Source organism: Acinonyx jubatus, chromosome E4, assembly GCF_027475565.1.
Source record: "Acinonyx jubatus isolate Ajub_Pintada_27869175 chromosome E4, VMU_Ajub_asm_v1.0, whole genome shotgun sequence".
NCBI lineage: Eukaryota > Metazoa > Chordata > Mammalia > Carnivora > Felidae > Acinonyx > Acinonyx jubatus.
The window spans coordinates 6,273,843-6,289,022 of NC_069395.1; the positions used below are offsets into that span (position 1 = coordinate 6,273,843).

Genomic DNA, 15,180 nt, shown 5'->3' on the forward strand with positions numbered 1-15,180 from the left:
TCTCAGTGACCAGTGACTTATGCCTGTGTGGTGGAACCTCCATAAAAACCCTAAACAGTGGATTTGGAGAGCTTCTAAGTTGGTGAGCACCTTGAGGTGTTGGGTGGCCTTCCTGGAGAGTCTCACTAGAGCTCTGTGTCCCTTCCCACATACCTGTGTACTTCTTTATCTGGCTGTTCATTTGCATCCTTTATAATAATTTGGTCATAGTAAGTAAAATGTTTCCCTGAGTTCTGTGAGCTGATAAAGGCAAATTATGGAACCTGTGAGGTGATCATGGGAATCCCTGAGTTATGGGTGGTTGGTCAGAAGTATGGGAGGCTCGGGATTTTTGACCAGCCTCTGAAGTGGGGGGGCAGTTTTGTGGAGTTGAGCTCTTAACAGGTTGGGTATGTGCAAACTCTGGGTAGTGAGCGTCAGAATTGAATTAAATTGTAGGATACCCAGTTGGTGTTTGCAGAGAACTGGAGAATTACTTGGTGTGGAAAACCCACACGTTTGATAGTGGAAGTGCCAGTTTATAAACAGGTTATAGATTTTAATGGAGATTGCATTGAATTTGTAGATCAGTTGGGGAGCATTTCTTTTTTTTTTTTTTTTTTTTTTTTTTTAGTTGGGGAGCATTTCTATCTTAAGTCTTCCAATCCATGAACATGAGCAGTCTTCCTGCTGATTTAGGTCTTTTTGAATTTTGCAGTATTGTTTTATAATCTTCAAGGTACATGTCTTATGCTTCTTTTGTTAAATTAATTACTAAGTATTTCTTTGGATGCTATTGTAAATGGAGTTTTCCTAATTTCATTTTTAACTCATTCATTGATTTTGATAGTGTGTGTGTATTCCTTGGGATGTTTTATATACAAGATCATGTCATCTATGAATGGAGATAGTTTGGTGGCTGCTTTTCCAACTTGGATGCCTTTTATTACTTTTCTTGCCAAATTGCCTGGCTAGGACTTCCAGATCCGTGTTGAATAGAAGTGATGAGGACAGACCTCCTTGACATGGTCCTGATCTTAGGGGAAAAACATTCAGCCTTTCACCATTTAGTAGGATAGTAGCTGTGGGTTCATTTGTTGGTTTATCACCCTTTGTTAGATGGAAGAAGTTTCCTACCATTCATAGTTGGTTGAGTATTTTCATCATGAAAGGGTGTTGGATTTTATCAAATACCTCTTGTCAATTGTGTTGATCAAATGGTCTTTGATCTTTATTTTATTAAATGGTCTATTAACTGTTCTATGTTCAACCAACCTTACATTCTTGGGATAAATCACACTTGGGCACTGTGTATAATCCATTTTATAAGTTGCTGGGTTTGTATTGCTAGTACTTTTTTGAAGATTGGGGGCAGTAATTGTTAAAGGCAGAAGCATATTGATAGCCTGTTGTTATCATCCTTGCCACTAACAGTGTAGGAAGCACTAAATTCTAAAATCAGCCTCAAGGACTCAGAAGGCATAATAGTAGTCTGGAGCCATTTCTCATTGCTTTAGAGCTTGTACACTAAATGACTTGTATAATGTTTATATATTTTGAATCCTGAAGAAACGCATTGAGTGCTCGTTTACAGAATCTCATTTGTTAGGGCAGAGTATAATGCATTGTAGGGAGGTCCTACTCAAAACAGTCCAACGTAGAGAAGAGTTGGGTATTTTAATGGGGTACCAGCCAGTGATCTGGAAATATTACTTGGTTGTGGGGTTTCATTCGGTGATACTGATAAGTGACTGGGTTAATGATCCTGCACCCCCAGCTCTTGGTGGGGAGGTGCTGTTCCTGGTCACAGCTCATTCAGTCAGGAAGGAAAAGTGGCAGGGTGTTCACCCCAACTGCACCCCCCCCCCCCCCCCCCCGTGAGTCTCTGAGCAGTGTGATGGCCATTACTGGTGTGGGCTGGTCCTTGCGGCCCGGGCACACTCTCTGCTCCAGGGTTCACCCCTTCCCTCCTCACTCCTGCTTGACCATTGGACTGAATTCTTGACTCCGCCTTCCACTGACCCCATGGCATTTTGGATCACCTTGCTTTGTCCGGTCATTGGTCTGTGAGAATCCAAGAGGCGATTATTGTAAAGCTACAAATTCTGTATCCTCAAGGTCTTGTTGGCCCATAAAGCAGGAACATAATGATACAAGGAATATCCTCTTTATGATTATGTGGTATTTTAGAAGCTCTGGAACTTTTATCTGCATTATCTAATTTGGATTCTAGGACAACCCTGACCTTGAGGCAGTCCAGATACTAGCTGTATTCCAAGGAGGAAACTGAGGCTTGGAGAGGTTAAGTACTTAGAGTTCGGCTGGTAGAGAATGTTGCTGCCCCAAGGCAAATGCCTTCGTTCTTGATGTGAAGAATTAGGGGACCCCTGGGGGGCGGGGGGGGGGGTCTTCTCTTTTTCTATAGTTCCATCCCCTAAATCTTTTGATGAATCAGAGAGTGAGCCCTTGTCCTTTTACTGCAGATCTTGGTGCCCTGCCTCTGTCGACTGGTTTGTTTTTGAGCTGACGACCATTCAGGTGCTGGTGCACAGGCCCTCTCATCCACCTCCATCCAAGGTTAATGTAGTGAAGCAGCCCTGAGTAGGGCATCGGCCCCGGTTCGCCCTCATTGCTGCTGTATCAGGCTGGCGGTGTGGGGTAGGGAAGACCCACTTTGGTTCTGATCCCGCCGCTGTGATTCGGTTCTCTCTGAGCCTCCGTTTTGCCCTCTGTAAAATGAAGATTTGGATCAAATGACCTTTGTGGCCACTTAACGCCCGGTCATTGCGGTCTGCCTTCCCTCTGATTTCGTGGTGTTCTTTGTCCATCTCTCCAGCGCTGGTTTACCTGGTTGATGTACAGGTGACGACTTAAGTACCACGTAGCCTTGGTCAGTGTTTTTCTCTTTGCCTGTTTCCCCTTGTCCGCCGCCCCCCCAGAGGAGAAGTAACCCACTGGGCAAGTAAGCCTCCCAGATGGGCAGGGCAGAAAGTGCCTTCCTGGCCTCTCCCACATGCCTGCCTCTGTGATGCGAGCCAGAGCTCAGGCTTTCATTTGGGAACTGATAGTTGAAAGACCAGAACGTTTTTTTTTTTTTTTTTCCTGCCTTCCTGCTTTTTCTCTCCCCTTTGCTAGATCTCTCAGATCCTCATAATAAAGAGAAATAATCAGGCCAACCCATCTGAGCTTTTGCTAATGGACTAAAAGAACCCACAGAACCCATGTTCTCCACGGGCGGGTGTGCTGGATGGTTCAGTCCTACCCTCTGTCCCTTGTAGAGAGTCACATGGCATTAGCATAAAGACGACTCACCACAATTCTTTTGCACCCAGCCCCTTCATGTTGAGCAGGAAGGATTCTGCTGTGATCTCCGGCACATTCATCGGCCCCCGCTGAGCCCCTGATCAATAGTGACACAGTCCCATCAGATGGCCCTCAAATAGTACTTCCTTTTTTGGATGGGCTGGGAGAGAGGGGAAGAAATATAAATGCCTCTTTCCTCTTAGACTACAAATAAATGCAGCTGCATTTCAAGCATCTTGGAAGCTTTTCTGGTGGTGTGAGTGTATAGGGCGAGGAGGGGGTGCGGGTAACCTGCCCTGAGCTGCTAAATGTCCATACGGGTCCTTCTAAGCCCCCCCTGCCCCCACCCGCACACCTCGGCACCTGGAGAACACAGAGAACACAGAACCGGCCTCAGAAAGGGGGAGTGTGCCGCCCTGAGGCCACGTTTTCCTTCCCCTCCCCCAGAGCATCTGGGGGGGGGGTGGGGGGAAGGTCATTGGCTGAGTGTGTGCCCTGGAATCTGGGGCCGCTGCTGCCTGCAGTTAATGCTGCTTTGTTCGATGCTAAATGAGGCGAGAACTTTCACCCAGGTCACATTCATAATCCCGCTCAGCAGGACGCTCAGCTGTGCACCAAGGGCAGTTTCTGAGGCTTGGGAGAACCTTTCCCGTTGGGGCGGTGGCGGGAGAGTGGGCTTCTTGGCCCCATTGCTGCCATACACTGGGTCTCGGACAGGTGGCCCCCTCATTCATTCCGCAGATGCTCGGGCCTTTGTCTCCCAGGCCCTCTTCCAAGGGCTGGGGATGCGGACGCGGGGAGGGCAAGGTCCCGGGGAAGGCAGAGGGGGACCCCGTGAAGGAGGCACACCTCACACCTGCAGACCATGGGAAGTGCTGGGACAGAAACCAGAGGGTGATGGGAAAAAGGACAACGTAGGTGGGTCGTGATGGTGGACGTGTAGGAGGTGTTGGCAGGATACCCGGCCTCTCTGACTGCTGTTTGGTCACGTCCTCCTAGGACGTGACTCCTAAGGTCCCTTTTGGATTTGATACCCTCTGCCTCTACGACTCTGAGTTTTTAGAAGGTAATCGGGGCAGGATTGGTTAAGGGACTAGTTGAGATGGGCCCCCCACTGGGGCTTGCTGGATTCCAGCAGGATATGACACTGCTCGTGCGTGTGTCCGAGGAGAGGACACAGTGTGGCCAGGACACTGGTGGGGGATACGAGAAGGGGTGGGCAGGGTGGCAGAATAGAAGCCAGGCTGCGTTTGGACCTGGAAGGAGTGAGTTAGCACAGATGCAGGCAGGGGGGTTTGGACCTGCCTTACGCGGGTCCTTTGTCCTTTTCTGGGACAGGAGGGGCTTCCTCCCGAATCCCACATGGTCTTTGCTGTGGGCTGGGGCTGTCCGAGTGGCCTTCAGAGAGAAGAGGAGCACCGGGAAGGCAGAGTCTAGGGACCTTTGCATGGTGCCCCTTTATGGGGGCCCTTGTCCTTTTGCGCCGGGAAAACGTGGCCCTGTGGCCTTTGCCCATGGCCTTGCCTGCACTGGTCAGTCAGTAGGGTTTTAACAGCCCTGTGACACAACATTCTGCTATTCTCTTCCGAAGAGTGTTGAATTTGTTCTTCATGATGGTTAACGTGGCTGGTCTTAAATCCTCAATCTGCCGCTCCTGGGGTGGGCCCCTGCCCCCTTCTCCTGGGCTCCTTGGAATCTGCTTCGCAAATGTATAGTTTGGAAGTCGTCTACGGGCCTGGGTGGGGTTGACACGATTTGGGAGCCCCCTCTACGACCCCCTTCTGCTGGGGATTTCTGCCCCCACCGTCCGGTTCCTCAGGCTATTGCAACTCTGGTGTCCGGACCCCCCAGGCTGTCTGACTGGGTCTCTGGGCCTGACCTCCAGCTCCCTGGCCCCGTGTTTGCACTTTGTACCACTGGGTGGGAGACAGCACAAACCAAGCGTCACTGAGGGCAGTGGCCTTCTTTCAGGGACGATTCCCTGCTAAGCCCTGCCTGTTCTTGTCCAGTGCCTTCAAAGTTATTTTTATTATTTCAACCAACAGACTTGATGTTTTAGGGTTACAGAAAAATTGGGTGGCAAGGACAGAATTCCCATATACCCCTACTGTTCCCCACCCCCCACCCCCAGCCGTCCCCATACACACATAGCTTCCCCTGTTAGCACCTTGCATCGGGTGGTGCGTTTGTTATGACTGAGTCAATATTGATTCGTTATTATTAACTAACGTCCCAGTTTATATTACGGTTCACTCTTTGTACATTCTCTGCAAAGTTGTTTTTTTTTTAAATAATCTTTTCCAGACTTCCTATTTATTGCTTGTTGGAGGCCTAGTCCGGTGATATAGTTCCTCCAACATTATCAGAAGCAGAATCATCTGATACGTTTTTTTATTTTTATAAATATTTTTGACTCCTCTATCTATCTATCTGTCTGTCTGTCTGTCTGTCTTTCTGTCTTTCTCCTTTTTTTTTGGGTGGGGGGGGTTGGTCTCTGGAAACAGTTGACGGAAACCTTGTAAATAAAGGGAGTTCCTGAGGAACGTGATGGCAGAAAGTCTAGCAAGTTCCATGGGTGACTGTTAAGTCTTGCTGCCTTTTAGCCTCGTGATTCATGCACGTCACCGGGAGACATGGCTACGGTGCAGTTTATCAGTGTCTCCAGGAGTTCATCTCTGGGAAGCGGAAGCAAGAAAATGAAAGTGATTTCATGAGGTATTAATCTAGCACGTCGCTGAGGTTGTCCAGAAGCTTCAAAAGAAAAAAATACCTGAAGTCCGTCTGATTAACCTCATTTGCAGCTAACTCCTCCTTATCTGGGAGATGAAGCTGCAGATAAATTGGACACAGGTCATTTGTATCTTGAGTACCGCTGCAATTTGAATCTTCCTTCTAGTTTTTTTTTCTTGTGCTAATGAAAAAGAAGTAGGCCTGGATATTTTAAAATGCCGTTATTCTCCCCTTAAGGTCTGTGGTAGGTGTTCTTCTGAATAGGAGCCCTAGGAGATGCCTCACCGCAGGGATTTCTGGAAGGCGGGCAGAAGTCCAGCAGAATGCCAGGTGACTAAAAATCCACCAATGCAAAGGTGGGATGTACTTCATCTTCCTTTTTTTTTTTTTTAATTTTTCTATTTGGCATCTGTTTTTTTTTTTAAGTTTTATTTATTTATTTTGAGGGAAGGGGGAGTGGGGGAGGAGCAGAGGGAAAGGGAGAGAGAGAATCCCAAGCAGGCTCCACGCTGTCAGTGCAGAGCCTGACGCGGGGCTCGAACCCACAAACCGCAAGATCGTGACCTGAGCAGAGATCAAGAGTCGGATGCTTAGCTGGCTGAGCCCCCCGGGCACCCCACGTACTTCATCTCTTGGCAAGCCAGGAATTGCATGTGCTACTCTGAGAGCATCTGGCTTAGGTCCAGTTCAGGTACCGGCACAAAATAGGTAACTCGATAGAATCACCACAGGGACTGTCCAGGGTGGGATGGCTGATGCCTGTGATGTCGGAACACGGGTCAGGATCCAGGGCTCAGGCCTCTCCCGTCCCTCCTCAGTGTGGTGATTGTCCATGGGGAGTGCACGGGGCGGGTGCGAATATGCTCATTCTTGGAGGATTCCAGCCAGGTAGGCGCGGTTAACCCGTGAGGAGGGCGTCCCTTATGGAGCCGCGTGTCGATGTTCTGCAAGAGAACTGGGGGTGGGGGGGGGGGATTGCGGGAGTGTTGCGGAGGGGGCCGCCTTCCCTGGTGGTCAGCAGAGGGAAGTAGAGGTGAGCAGAGGTCTGCAGGGCCCGTGGATGTTGGAGGGCTGGAGAGGGAGGGTAGATCGGTGCACAGGGAAGGCCCACGTGTAGAAGCTCTTGGGTGTAGGATGTGTTGTGGGCCCTTCCCAACGACGGAGAGGCCTGTGGTGTGAGAGGGAGCTGTGCCGTGCGGGCCCATGGGCAGTGTAAGCTCCACCGAGGGCTCTGACAGTCACCTTCAGAGTTGGCGGTGCACCCGAGGGTCTTAAGGGAGGAATACGGTCTAGTTTGCATCTGAGAGTGAGCACTGTGACCGCCTTGTGGGAGTGGTTTGGAGGGGCCCTGGGAACAGCGGAGAAACCCGTGAGGAGCCACTGTGTAGATGGAGGGAAGGGTTTTGGGGGATGAGGTGGCGAGTGTGGGAGGAGAGGGACCCGGCAGGTCCTGGTCGGCCGCGCCGACTGGCTGTGGTGGCCAAGGGAGAAGCTCGTTCGGGATGACTCCCAGATCTCAGGCTTGAACGACTGGTAGACGTTCTGGAGGCTGTTCGTCAAGATGAAGAAGCCGAGGTGAGCGTGGCGTTTGGGGCACGGCGTTTGGGGCACGTTTCCCTTCTGGAAACGAGCCTGTGGCACCCAGAGTCCTGCAGGAGAGGCAGATAAAGGGGATGCCCTTTCTGACCGAGAACCCGTCACTGTGCGTCAGCCTTTGACTGAAGGCAGGGAGTAGACTTTTGCCTGATCCCTGCAGGAGGTGACGGAAGCGAGGATCTTCAAAGGTTGTTAGCTCAGCAGGTGCATGAGGTTCAGGCCTGGGAGCCGACTTCCCGAAGGTGAGTGGGAAGCCTCTCTTCCGTTTACATGGATATGAGGGCCAACTTGACCGCAGTTGAGCGCAAGTTGAGCGGATGTGAGGACCCGCCTCCAGCAGTGGGGGAGGGACTGGTCTCAGACCGTGTCTTACACTTTCTCCATCTCAAGATACTCAGATGGACTGAAGTTCGTTGGGGAGGGGGTGATGTTCGTGCCTGAGACGGGTTGTTGCGAGGCCAGACTGGGACATCGTATTCGCTTGGCCGTCGGGTTTTGCCCCGAGGAATGGGCTTTCTGACCTGACCGCTCTCCGGCTTCCTTGGCGTTGCAGCTCTGCTTTTTGCCTCACGTTCTTGGTGTGAATATCTAGGTGTTGCCTAGATGTGGACTTGAACCCTACCTCGCGTGTCCTTTTCATCTCTTTGACCCCAAGGGACATCTGTAGTGGGGAATTTGACCCTGAGCTACACCTCTCGTAGGTTCCCTCCTCCGGACAGATTGTCAGGAGGGCGGATTTGTGACTTTGTGGGACTGGGAAGGAAGGCAGACCAGTGAGTGCGTGCGTGGTGTGAATTGAGTGTCGGAGGCTAGTATGTGCGATGACCACGTGGGTGTGAGCATGCGTGCACCGTACGTGTGTGAAGGTGTGTGGTGTGTGCACGGGTGGTGGCTGATGGAGCGAAGGAGGCACGTGGGGACCGGTCCCCTCTGGGCATTCGTGTTCACGCGCAGGTGTGGATCTCACCAGGCAGCGTGCCCTCCTGGTGTGGCAGGGATCAGCGTGGGAAGACGGGCCGGGTCCCCGGGCTCACCTGTAACGAGCGGCCTTGCTCGGTCTCGAGGTCCTGGCTCTCACGTGACGGCTGAGGGAACACGAGCCCCTGGAGGTCTGACTGCTTGGAGTTCAGGGAAGGAACCCTCGGGCCTGCAGGGTCTGGGACAGGGAGGGGGAAACTGCCCCTGGCTGGGGGCTCTGCGAAGATGGGTGGTCATAAGCCCGGGCTGCCGCTCTGGGCCGTGGAGGTCACGGACACGTTGCCTGATGCTGCGGGGTCCCAGCAGCGCTCGGAGGGGGAAGAAGCGCCATCCATATTTAAATCTGACCGCACTCTTAGGTCTAGGGGGCCTCATTCACCCAAGTGGGTTGCCAGATGCCTTATCAACAGGTACATGGCTTCCCGCCCGCCGTGGTGGGGCTGCCCGCCTTGGGCCCACAATGCAATGGGCTCACAACTCACCACTGGCTGCTGGGACTGTGCTCCTCAGGGGATTAGCACAAACTGGATCAATCCTAGGGGAAACCTTTGGCAGTTTTTAGCTCTTGGAACCTTGCTTCCGGGGGCTAGCCTTCACCCTAAAATTTCAGAAAGAACCTTCTATTCCTATATAACCACAGGAAACGCATTTCTTACAGGGATGACTACCTTCTTCTTTTAATGCCATTTTTGCTCAGGCAGACTTTTAAGTTATTTAGAAGCTGTTGATTTCTAGGATATCCCCCAGGCTATTGTATATAATTTGAATGAAAAAAGGGAAGGCGTACCCCAATATCAGTATGGAATGGGATGGTGTATGTGAAGGAATGAATACATGTGCTTAAAAACGTCCCCCTGCTTTTCTTGTTTCATCCTACTTAGGAATGATCTCAAGATCTTTCTGTACTTTTGGTCCAGCAGTCCTGCTTGTAGAAGCCCCGCCTACAGAGCTCTGGATGAGCTCGGAGGTATATAGATGAGGGCGTAATGGAAGTAGTGTTGTTAATAGTGACATATGTAGGGTTGGTGGCCACCACACGTAACGTGACTGACTTGTACGCGTTGGCAGAGAAAAACGTCCAAGTTGTGTTTAATGTTAAAAAGTAGGGGCGCCTGGGTGGCTCAGTTGGTTAAGTGTCCGACTCTTGACTTTGGCTCAGGTCACGATCTTACGGTGTGTGAGTTCGAGCCCCGCGTCAGGCTCTGTGCCGATAGCGCGGAGCCTGCTTGGGATCGTCTCCCTCTCTCTCTGCCCCTCCTCTGCTTGCCCCCCCCCCAAATAAATAAAAATAAAGTTAAAAAAAAAGTTAAAAAGAAATCAAGTTGTAGGACAGTGCGAAGAGCGAACCTTTTTACGTAAAATAAATTCCTTTGTGACTACGAATACATGTGCCCATCAGCATACAAAAAGAGTATGTCAGACTATCAACGGGCTGGGGGGGGGGGTTATGTTGCTCAGCATATTTCTACATTATTAGAATAGTATACCGTGAGGAAGTATCCATGTATTAAACATTAACCTGGATGTCATTTTGTGTTTTGAAACGTTTCAGAAGATTAAGTTTTCTTTTTTCTTTTTTAGAAGATTCAAATTTTAAATAAAACATAATTAGCGTGTTCCTGTCCTCCAGTTAGGAACTTAATCAAGTGTGTGAGGTCCCTATAACATCGAGGGCTAACTCAATGAAGTGCCGTTAATTGAAAAAAGCACATATTCCTTTTTTTTTTGAAGGGGGGGGGGTCTGCTTTAATATAAGCAAAGCATATCTGTGTAAGACATTTTATACCTCCTCGCATTTGATCTTTACTGGAATCCCATTTTACAGGTGAGGAAATTGAGACAAAGGCCAAGCGCCTCCCCCCAAAGATAGCGGTGGGAGATTCATCCCACCCAAGTCTTTCTGATTCAGGAACCTGCTTGAACACCATGCTCGGCCTCATTTCTGATGAGGAGCAGGATGACAAAGGAAGCATTGGTTTCTTGCGTTGATTTTTATAAAGTTAGAAGTAGGCCCCGAACGAGACACCCCTTTGGCTCTCGGTTTCCTCCTCCACAAAATAGGGAGCTTAACTGGATCTCCTTCCCTCCGCTAACATTCTGTGACCGGGGTCCCTTGCTGTCCCTCTTCTCAATGAGTGCTTGCTTCCTCCCCACAGTACGTCGGAAGCCTGGATGTGCCGAGGCCCAATAGCAGAGTGGAGATCGTGGCGGCCATGCGCCGGATACGGGTGAGTGGCCGGAGGTGGGCTGGGTGGGGTCAACTCGAGCATCTTAGCTGGTGCCCTTTTAGATGTGCTGGGGGTACCAAGGTGGGAGGCTGCGCCCACCGCCAACCGCAGACCCCTCTCCTCCACTCTCCAGGGAAGCTGTTCTGAGTCGGGTGGTTCATCTGGATTAAAGGCCAAGGATTAAATTGATGTGGTGGCTGGGGGGACACTATCCCCCCCACTCTTCCGCTGCCCCGCTGCTCCTGAAACGGAGATGCAGGTGCCCTTGAGGGTGTGTGGGGTCCGCTGGGGAGTGAGAGAGAATGCTGACGTATCTTTTTAATTCGGATTTTAGGGGAAATGTCTGATAATTAGCTGTTAATTGACTCAAAAACACTAAAAAGGTAAAGCAATTTATTGTGGTATGTAAAAAGGTTGACTTGAATTTTTAAGAACAAACGTGGGATTTCAGCATAATTTCCTCGATCAGTTGCTTTGGGCCCCGAAAGGGTGTGTGTGCGTTCTCTTGTGGCATTTCGGGCACCTTCTAGCAGCGTCTGGAAAACATTCCAGCCCGTCGCTTTCCGACTCTGGTACACAGAGCAGAGACTGAACAAAAACGAAGCTGCCTTCTGATCACCGTGAAGGAATTTGTCTGTGTGCTCTGCATTGACATAGGAGCTACTTGAAATTTTGTACATTTCGAAGGTAGGTTAAGCGATTGGTCAAATGGCATTGCATAACTTTTTGGAGAGAATAGGTGTTGGAGGTGGCTGGATTGGTCATCCAGGATGCAGCCTGTTTTGGGCTCTTTGTTTGCAGAAGAATCTACCACCTAAATGGAAAACGTGTAGCAGATGTTGGGAGCTCCAGTTGGCTGTTCACCAATTTTACTTCCAGCCAATTCCTCTCCCCTGAAGAAACCTCAGGTTGGGGACAGCAGATTTGGGATGAAAATTAGCATGTTTGTCCCTGTTTATCTGAGCAGTTCGTTAGCCTATTAAAATAACTTTTTCAGGGCGCCTGGGTGGCTCAGTCGGTTAAGCGTCTGGCTCTTGATTTCGGCTCAGGTCATGATCTCACGGTTCGTGAGTTTGAGCCCCGCATTGAGCTTCCAGAACAGAGCCTGCTTGCGATTCTTTCTCTCTCTCTGCCCCTCCCCTGCTGGTGCATGCTCTCTCTCAAAACGTTAAAAACAACAACAACAACAAACCACATTTTCACTGCCTTGATCCTCCCAATTCTTCAGCATTTTTTATTAAGTTGTATTTGTTGAAACTATCAAAAAAACAGTGCTGTTTTTCATGGTTGTGGGAATGAGTTGCTTCAAAGCACCTTCATGTGGGTTCATTTGATGTCCACAGCAAGCTGTCGAGGGGGGGTCCTGTTACCCTCATTTTTTTTTTAGATTAAATCTCAGAGAGAGAGGGGTCCTGAGGAATCCTGGGGTCTAGGAGATGGTGGGCATGTGACCTGTGTGTAGTTCTCTCCTCGCTCTCGAGAGATTGTGAGATTCTTCATCCCTGTGGCTTCAGGCTTGGCATTAAGTATATTCCCAGGTCTTTCCTCTACTTTCTTCATCTTCCTGTTCAGATAGAAAGCCCAGCAGCCTTGGTTGGGGGGCGTCTGGGGGAGGCGTTCCCTGTGCTGGGATGGCCTGTGCCCTCACCACGGTTGGCGTTATTGCAGCCTGGGGCTGGCCTGTCCTTGGGGTTTCACCGAAAATGCCTCTTTTCTTCATGTCGAACTAAGACATGGGGGACTATGTTGTCGTTAATACCTTTACCATAGTTAGAGTCCTATCTCTGTTAATATTAGCCGTCAATGGAAATAGTTACCGCTCAGCACGAAGTATGTGTGAGGTGCTTCATTAGGCCTTTTAGTCTAGAAATAGTGATTCGCGACTACTCTAGGTGAGGCGAGGATACGATCGCATTTTGTAGGTGAGGAAACAGAGTTTGGGGGAGGTAGTTCTAGGTCAAGCTGCTGTCAGTAGGTGGAGCTGGGGCTCACGCCCAGGACGGTGCTGCCGCCTCTGTGACCCTGCTCTCGAATGATCTTTTGGGTGATCGGCCCAGTTGGCAAACCAAGGCTTAGGACGTGGAACTTCCCTGGCGAGGGAGTCCATGGCAGAAACACCACTTTGTGGAAGGAACAGAGCGTACCTCTGCAGAAGGCATCACCTCAAAGCTATGGAGGCCCCGGGGCATCCGGCAGGACTGGCCATGTGTTGGGGGCTGGAGTGGCCCCTGTCTCCTCTGCCCTTGTCACTTGTCAGCCCGTGTGGCCTTGTGCCAGCAAGTCCCTTCCCTGTGACCTGCTTCTAGTGCTTAATGAGCCAGCAGCTCATTAAATCAGAGGGAGAAACACACTGGCCAGAAAGCGGCTTGGTCTGGCTGGCCAGTCGCTTGTTTAGACTGGCCGCCATGACAGCAAGCGCTCTGGGTGTGTGTTTTACCCCGAAACCTCCAATTCACGGCTAGATCCGGGCTGCTATTTTCTGCTCTCCCTTTCACAAGCTGTTTGGTTGTAATTACAGTTGTCAAGGACTGAGGCATGGGGTTTCCGTGTAAATGACCGTTCCTGACTTTGTTTCTCTGTGGAACGGTGCCAGGCCAGCGCTGGGCAGCAGACTCGGGTTTGGGTTGCCGGCTGCTCTTGCAGATCCAGAGACGCAGGCCTCCCAGCTTGGCCGGTGCGGAGTGCTGGTCCTCAGAGTGCTGGTCCTCAGGACCAGAGTGCTGGTCCTTCGATGACTGGGTCTTACACCTGGGTGTCTTGTCAAGCCCTTGACCTGCCAGTCTCTCTGATCTCTCCGGAGCTCTGCACGGGACAGGGGATGGGGTATCAGAGAGAAGGGACCGGCCTGAGGGGGGCCAGATGCACCTTCAGAGCTGAGGCCGCAGCAGGTGTATGGACCCCTGTCCCTTCCTCAGTCCCCCACTGGAGTGTCGGCTCCCCACTGAGTGTTTGGACTTTGTTGATGTGACCTGTGTTTTGTTCTTCCCTCTCTCTGCTTCTTCTTTGTCTTGCCATACAGATTTTCTCTTAAAATTTATGTCATGTGTTTTTGGCGTCTTTTTTCTTTTGTACTGTGCTTTCGAGATTTTTTAAAACAATGGTTAAAAAACATTAAATGTGACTATTAAAAAAAATTGTTTTTAATGTTTATTTTTGGGAGAGAGACAGAGTGGGGGGGGGCGGCAGAGAGAGAGGGAGACGCAGAATCCGAAGCAGGTTCCAGGTTCTGAGCTGTCAGCACAGAGCCCGATGCGGGGCTTGAACCCGTGAACCGTGAGATCGTGAGTTGAGCTGAAGTCAGACGCTTAACCAACGGAGCCACCCAGGCGCCCTGGCAACCACCTGCATACTCTGTTTCTATGATTTTGGCTGCTTGGATACCTCATCAATGGAGTCCTGTTGTATTTGTCATTTCGCGACTGGCTTAGTTCCTGTAGCATAATGTCCCTGAGGTTCCTGTATGCTGTGGCACGTGACGGGATTTCTCTCCTTTGTAAGGCTGCGTAGTATTCAAGTGTGTGTGTGTAATGAACACATTTTCTTTATCCAGTCGTCTGTTGACGGACGCTTGGGTTTCTTCCCCCTCTTGGCTGTCGTGAATAGTGCCGCCGTGACCATGGATGTGCAGATATCTCTGAAATCCTGCTTTGAATAATTTTGGGTCTCTACCCAGATGGGCGATTGTTCAATTATATGGTGATTCTATTTTTAATGTTTTGTATTGTCTTCCATAATGGTCGTACCGTTTGAAACTCTCACCAGTGGTACGCGAGGGTTTCAAGATTTTTTTTTTTCTCCTTAGTAACACACGTAACTTCTTGATGCTGGCCCTTTAAATAGATGGGCTTTCCTTTTCTGGACGGGACCTGTTGGGGGGCAGGGGGGTCTCAGGAAGCAGAGCATGCATTCCCGGTGACTGCTAGGTTGCTTGCTGTCACAGAGTCCTCCTGGCTGAACTGTCCCCATGCCAGGGCATGCAGGTTCCTCATACCGTACTTGTGAGGACTGGGCTTGGGGTTGTGGATGGCAGTAACTCTAATACCTGAGTTTTGAAGCATTTTGGAAACGCAGTTAAATGCAGGTAAATACACCGAGAGACCCTCAGTTGCTCCGTGCAAGTCCTTAAAACTGGCAACGTCTTTTCACGGATTTCAGCGCAGCCCTCGCTGCCTTGGGGCGGCCCTCCCCCACCTGATCGTTTTGTTCCTTCCTGTGTTCTAGGGCACCTCTCTTCTGTGGTTTTTGAGTGACTTTCCAATCTGTCAGCATGACAGCCTGTGCTCAGTAGACTTTTGTTGAGTGACTCAGAAAATTAATCTTAGATGATAACCACGTGAGCATAAAGGAGGGGTTGTGCCAAGACGGG

At 50.3% G+C, this 15,180-nt stretch overlaps 1 protein-coding gene across 6 annotated transcripts in view; it reads left to right on the forward strand.

Moving 5' to 3' along the window:
- The window catches only part of LOC106986764 (carboxyl-terminal PDZ ligand of neuronal nitric oxide synthase protein), a 281,399-nt gene that overhangs the window by 65,677 nt on the left and 200,542 nt on the right, over positions 1-15,180 (forward strand). For 4 of the 6 annotated variants that reach the window (XM_053209649.1, XM_053209651.1, XM_027075068.2 and 1 more), the window contains one exon: positions 10,743-10,814. The exons of the other annotated variants lie outside the window; for them this stretch is intronic. In XM_053209649.1, the coding sequence (XP_053065624.1) occupies positions 10,743-10,814 (72 nt within the window). Of the gene's footprint in view, positions 1-10,742; positions 10,815-15,180 lie in introns of those variants that run through there. 6 annotated transcript variants of the gene reach the window in all.